The 5,697-nt window shown below is 38.5% G+C and overlaps 2 protein-coding genes across 2 annotated transcripts; one reads left to right on the top strand and one right to left on the bottom strand.

The window, feature by feature from the left end:
- The first annotated feature begins 699 nt into the window (after positions 1-699).
- Positions 700-1,363, top strand: LOC138883453 (uncharacterized). The gene is made up of 2 exons (XM_070164141.1): positions 700-796; positions 849-1,363. The coding sequence occupies exons 1-2, from the start codon at positions 700-702 to the stop codon at positions 1,361-1,363; spliced, it is 612 nt and encodes a 203-aa protein (XP_070020242.1).
- A 1,164-nt stretch (positions 1,364-2,527) lies between these two features.
- Positions 2,528-2,956, bottom strand: LOC138883452 (uncharacterized). Its single transcript, XM_070164140.1, has one exon. It carries the CDS (start codon positions 2,954-2,956, stop codon positions 2,528-2,530), a length of 429 nt encoding a protein of 142 aa, XP_070020241.1.
- Positions 2,957-5,697: the final 2,741 nt, after the last annotated feature.

Below are 5,697 nucleotides of genomic sequence, written 5' to 3'. Positions count from 1 at the left end.
TGGGCCAGAAGACGCGTCTTTTCAGATGACGAAGCTACTCCTCCCTTTTCTATTCCCGCGACCGAGCCTGTTGAATCAACCTTAGTGAGTTCTGATGATGATACTCCTGCGGCAGCTCGTGACTCTGATGAACAACTTTTTTAACGTGGGTTTGATAGTGAAAATTTTGATTTGGTGTCTGATGAAGTACCTCTTGCCTCCTTTCCAGTGTCTGTCCCTATGGAACGTTTTTTGCCAGTTTTTACTACTACTATTTCTGCTCCGCCTCAAGCCATTATGACTTCCTCTACAGTCCCCGCTACTAATGTTTCTCGAACCGAAGTTGGTTCTTCAAATGGAGGTAGAGTGATGAAACAAATTACCATTGAGGTCCCTGCCAAAGGTAATCTTCTAAAGAAGTCAGATCAAGCTGACGTGTGGTTGAAACTCCTGATTGGTCCAGTTGAAAAATCCAAGCTGGAAAGTCATAGTTCTCTGACTTGGATGAATGATATCGTGCAATCATCATTGAAGGTTTAAATTTATTTTCATATTATATATCATTTTCCTTTTACTAAGATTCTTATGTATTCCCTTTTTTTAGATAATCTCGTCGGCATAGAGATGATAAAAAGGGTTTCCCAGACGGAACAATTGATGCATGATTACCAGACCGAGGAAGACAACTAGAAAGAGTAGCATGACAGTCTTCAGCTTGAAATGGAAGTTTTAGAAGAAAACAAATGTACCTTAGAGCAGCAGTTAAGTGTCATGGCATCGGAATTGGCAGTTGAAAAAGCTTCTTCCAACCAAGCGGGTAAGGATAAGAATTTCCTTGAATCTTTTTTTTCCTGAACAACTCTCCAAAGCTACTGAAGAGATCAGAGGCCTTAAAGCTTTGCTAAATGCGAAAGAAGTTTATGCTGGTGAGCTTGTTCAGACCCTCACGCAGGCCCAAGAAGATCTCCAATTTTCTTCTGACAAGGTTAAGTTTTTGGAGAGTTCACTTGCCCCTTTGCAATCTTCTTATGATGCTGCTTTGGCTGAGAGGGAGGAGCTCAAGAGTGAAAGTAATCAATGGGAAAGAGACTACGAGGCTTTTAAGGACAAAGCTGCTGTTGAAGTGAGTTGGGCTATTTTGAACACGCGCCATGATACCCTTGTGGAGGCTAGCCAAGAGGGTTTTAACTTGGACGCTGAGTTAGCTAAGATAAAAGAAACCATTGAGAAAACTCAGCAAGGCCAAAGTTTTTCTTCTCCCGTGGTCGATACTCCCGAGTACGTTGAAGCTAACCCTGGTGCGGTGGATGTCCCAGCTCCTTCAGACCAAATCGAGCCTTCTGTTATTGATGATACCATTTTAGACTCTTCTTCTACTCCATAGTGAAAGTTTACTTATGAAGTTTGGCTTCTTTTTTTTCTTTTTGGTGGAATATGTGGTATTACCCCTGGTCCCATTTTGGGGGTTATGTTTTTGGTAATAGCAAGTCCCCAGGTCTTTTCGGGGCTTTTTGTAAAAAATGATAATCAGTTTATGACTAAGTTCATACTTAGTTTAAACTTAATATTATAAAGTTTTCGTTTCAACTCAATTCTCTCGAGTATCTGTTTTACTCTTTTTGCCTTGTTTTTTATAAGTCCAAGGTCTTGCTTTTTAATTTGTGGGTTTTTGTCTTACCCTTTTGACTTTTTTTATTTTTAGAAATGCTTTATTAACTTCATGGATCTTTGAATCAATGATGAATTTATAAAAGAGGGCCCTTTTATATTCGACACTTAATGAAGAAGACGTCTCAACTTCATAATGGTGTAAGCATACAAAAAAAGAAATAGGAACACACATGTTTCTTGAAATAACTTTGATAAAGTTTTCATTCGAACTTTGTCAAGTTTAAATAATATCTTACATGTATTTAAATATCTTATATTACTCTTCCGTAATTGTTTTCTTTACAACAGATTTGCAAAAAAAAAGAAAGAAAATCCAAGGGTTTCTTTATGACCCATGGCTAAATACTTCCTTTAACCTAAACATCGTAAGATTTTGAAATCTATATCCACGAGTGTACTCTTCACAAGTTTTTTTTATCAGACTTGTGTTATTGGCTCGTGACTTTGCTCTGAACTTGATATTTGATGAATAGACTTTTAGGCTTGACTTGAAATTTAATTGTTTTCAGTCTTCTTTGCCTTCCTTGTACATATATCATATGTATATTATATAGTCCCCCAAGTGTTTGAGCTTTGAAGTATGCAATCTCGAGCACTTGATTATTCCTTCCATGCAGTCCTTTTCCTAAAAATGAAAAACATACAGGACTCGGAGGTACGATTTTAGATGAAGACTGCTTAACCCATTTAAATTTCCATCAGAATAGTTGTAACCCTAGACCGGGAATTATGTTCTTTCCATGTGTCTTTCAGGTCATAATTCATCATTTAGTGCAGGCTAGCTTTTTGCCTATCATCTAAAATCGTTAGTAAAAGTTTCATAATTCAAAAATAAAAATCGTTAGCGAGGATACCTGCCCCTGGGTATTTCCTTTCCTTAGAAGTAGTATCTCTTTAGATGAACAACATTCCAATTTGAAGGTAGAATCTTGCCATCCAATGTTTCAAGCTCGTATGCTCCTTTTCCTGCGATACCATGAATCTTATAAGGTCCTTCCCAAGTTGGACTTAACTTTCCTGCATTGGCTGCCCTCATGGATTGGAAAACTTTCTTGAGTACGTAGTCCCCAATCTTGAAGTATCTGAGACGAGCTTTCCGATTGTAATACTGCTCCATAACTTGTTTTTCTGCTGCCATCCTTATTAATATAGCTTCCCTCCTTTCTTCAAGTAAATCTAGGTTTTCTCGTGTCTCTTCTTCATTCGATTCCTCGGTAGCTTGTGTATATCTCGTACTTGGTTCCCCTATCTCGACTAGAATTAAGGCTTCAGCTCCGTATACAAGTGAAAATGATGTTTCTCCCATACTTGTTTTTGCTGTTGTTTGGTAAGCCCATAAGACTCCAGGTAGTACCTCTGGCCAATTGCCTTTAGATCTTCCAGTCTTTTCTTCAAGTTGTTGATAATGACTTTATTTGTTGATTCAGCTTGTCCATTACCCACTGGATGGTAAGGAGTTGAAGTAATCCTTCTAATTCACCAACTTTGAAAATATTCTATGATTTGTGAACCTATAAATTGTGGGCCGTTATCACATACGATTTCCTTCGATACCCCAAACCGGCATATGATAATCCTACAGATGAAGTCTCTGACCTCTTTTTCTCGTACCTGATTGAAAGCTCCCGGTTCTACCCACTTAGTAAAATAGTCAGTGATCACTAATAAAAATCTTACCTTGCCTTTGGCTTATGGTAGTGGACCTACGATATCCATCCCCCACTTCATAAAAGGCTATGGTGCAATGACCGGATGTAATAATTCAGCTGGTCGATGCATGTTGTTACCATATCTTTGACACTTGTCACATTTTGCCACAAAATTTTCTGCGTCTTCTTCCATTTTTGGAAAATAACAACCGGCTCTAGTCATGGTTTTTACCAAAGATCTTCCTCCAACATGATTTCCACAATGTCCCTCGTGTATTTCTCTCATCACGTATTCTGTTTTTGAAGGCCCGAGACATCTTGCTAGAGGATCACCGAACATTTTTCGATAAAGATTGCCTTGATTTAAACAGTAGCGAGGAACTTTTTTGTGAAGTGCCTGAGCTTTTTTCTTATCCTCTGGAAGTATTCCATACTATAAAAAATTGACAATTTCATTTCTCCAATCCCAAGTTAAATTATTGTAATTTACCTCGTTTTTATCTTGGTCAAGCATTGAATGAAACAAATGTATCACAGAAGCATTTTCTTCATTTGTTACTTTCGTGGCGGATGAGAGATTAGCTAAAGCATCAGCCTCGGCATTTTCTTCTCTTGGTATTTGCATGACTTTCCAAGTTTGGAATTGCCTGACTAAATCCTGTGCCTTTTCCAAGTATTGTTGCATCCTTGCCTCTCTAGCTATATAAGTCCCTAGCATTTGGTTAACTGTAAGTTGTGAATCACTTTTGATTACGACCTGTTCTATACCGAGTTCTCGTGCCAATTCTATACTTGCAATCACAACTTCATAGTCTGCCTTATTGTTAGTAATAGGATGACATTTTATGGCTTGTCGTATGGTTTCTCCCGTAGGTGGTACCAAAACAATGCCTACACCTGCTCCTTTTACATTCGATGAACCATCAGTAAATAAGGTCCAAGTACCTCGATTAGACCCGTTAAATACCTGTAGTTTTTTTTCCTGCTTTTAGTTGTATCCCTTGACTAAATCTGCCACAAAATCTGCTAAAACTTATGACTTTATTGAAGTTCTTGGTTGATATGTTATGTCATATTCGCTTAGCTCTATAGCCCATTTGGCTAGTCTACCTAATAATTCTTGCTTATGTAGTATATTATGTAAGGGGTAGGCAGTTACTACAAAGATAGGATGACATTAAAAATAAGGCCTTAACTTCCTAGATGCCATAACTAACGCAAGTGCAAGTTTTTCTAGATGAGGATATCGAGTCTCAGCATCTAATAATGATTTGCTAACATTTTAAATCGGAGATTGTTTACCTTGGTCCTCTCGAACTAACACAACACTTACCGCCACTTCTGAAACAACAAGGTAGATGAGTAGTATCTCCCCATCTTTTGTTTTTGCGAGCAACGATGGATTTGACAAGTATACTTTCAAATTTTTAAGCGTCTGTTGACATTCTTTAGTCCATTCAAATTGATCTTGCTTTTTTAGGGCTGAAAAGAACCTGAAGTATTTTTTTGATGACTTGGAAATAAACCTTCCCAGAGCAGTTATTCTTCCTGTCAGTCTCTGTACTTCTTTTTTACTCGTCAGTATATTGATAACTAGGGATTTTGACGCATTTTATACTCCTTCTTGCTTATGCTTTGGTTAAATATTCATACAAAATAGTCCCAAAAAGCTCATAAGTTGTGCTCGATTGCAGGTTTGATCAACAAAGTGACAAGATGTCAAAGATCAGCTCAAAAAGAGTGAAACCTGCACAAGTGCCAAAGACAAGACAAGCTTAGGCAAAATAGGTCCAGTGTGGCCGCACACCATTCTGTGCGGTCCGCACTAGGAGGTTCAGAGAGCAGGTTTTTCAGGCTAAAAGGCAATGCGGCCGCACTTGATTCCATGAGACCGCACTACCATTATGTGCGGTACACAAAGCCAAGATTCAGAGAAGTTAAAGTTGGAGTGTTCAAGCCAATGCGGTCCGCAGTCCACTTTGTGCGGACCGTACTAGAAGTCACTGCGGCCGCAATCCATTCTGTACAGTCCGTGGAGCCTGAGTTCAAAGAGCTGGATTTTGAAGCCAAGAGTCCTAGTGCAGTCACAGTCCATTCTGTGCGATCCGCACTAACCCCGCATGGGCATTTTTGTCCAAATTTTTCAGCTTAGTATAAATAGAACCTTTTTTCCATTTTTAGGTTAGGAGATAAAGTTTAGAAGCAGCTGCGCTCGTGGGAACGACTCTTGTAGCCATTTTGGGCAATTTTACTAACTTTTCATCATTGAATCTTTGTATTTAAATTAGCAATTAATTAATATGTGTTTATCTTCATCTATTTCTTATTTTTCTTCTTTGAATATGAGTAGCTAGACCCCATAGCTAGGGTTATGGCTCAACCCTAGTGTGGGTAATTG

The sequence above is a fragment of the Nicotiana sylvestris genome, chromosome 12 (genome assembly GCF_000393655.2).
Source record: "Nicotiana sylvestris chromosome 12, ASM39365v2, whole genome shotgun sequence".
NCBI lineage: Eukaryota > Viridiplantae > Streptophyta > Magnoliopsida > Solanales > Solanaceae > Nicotiana > Nicotiana sylvestris.
The sequence above is the reverse complement of the archived record's forward strand: the minus strand, read 5'-3'. Positions and strand labels throughout refer to the sequence as shown.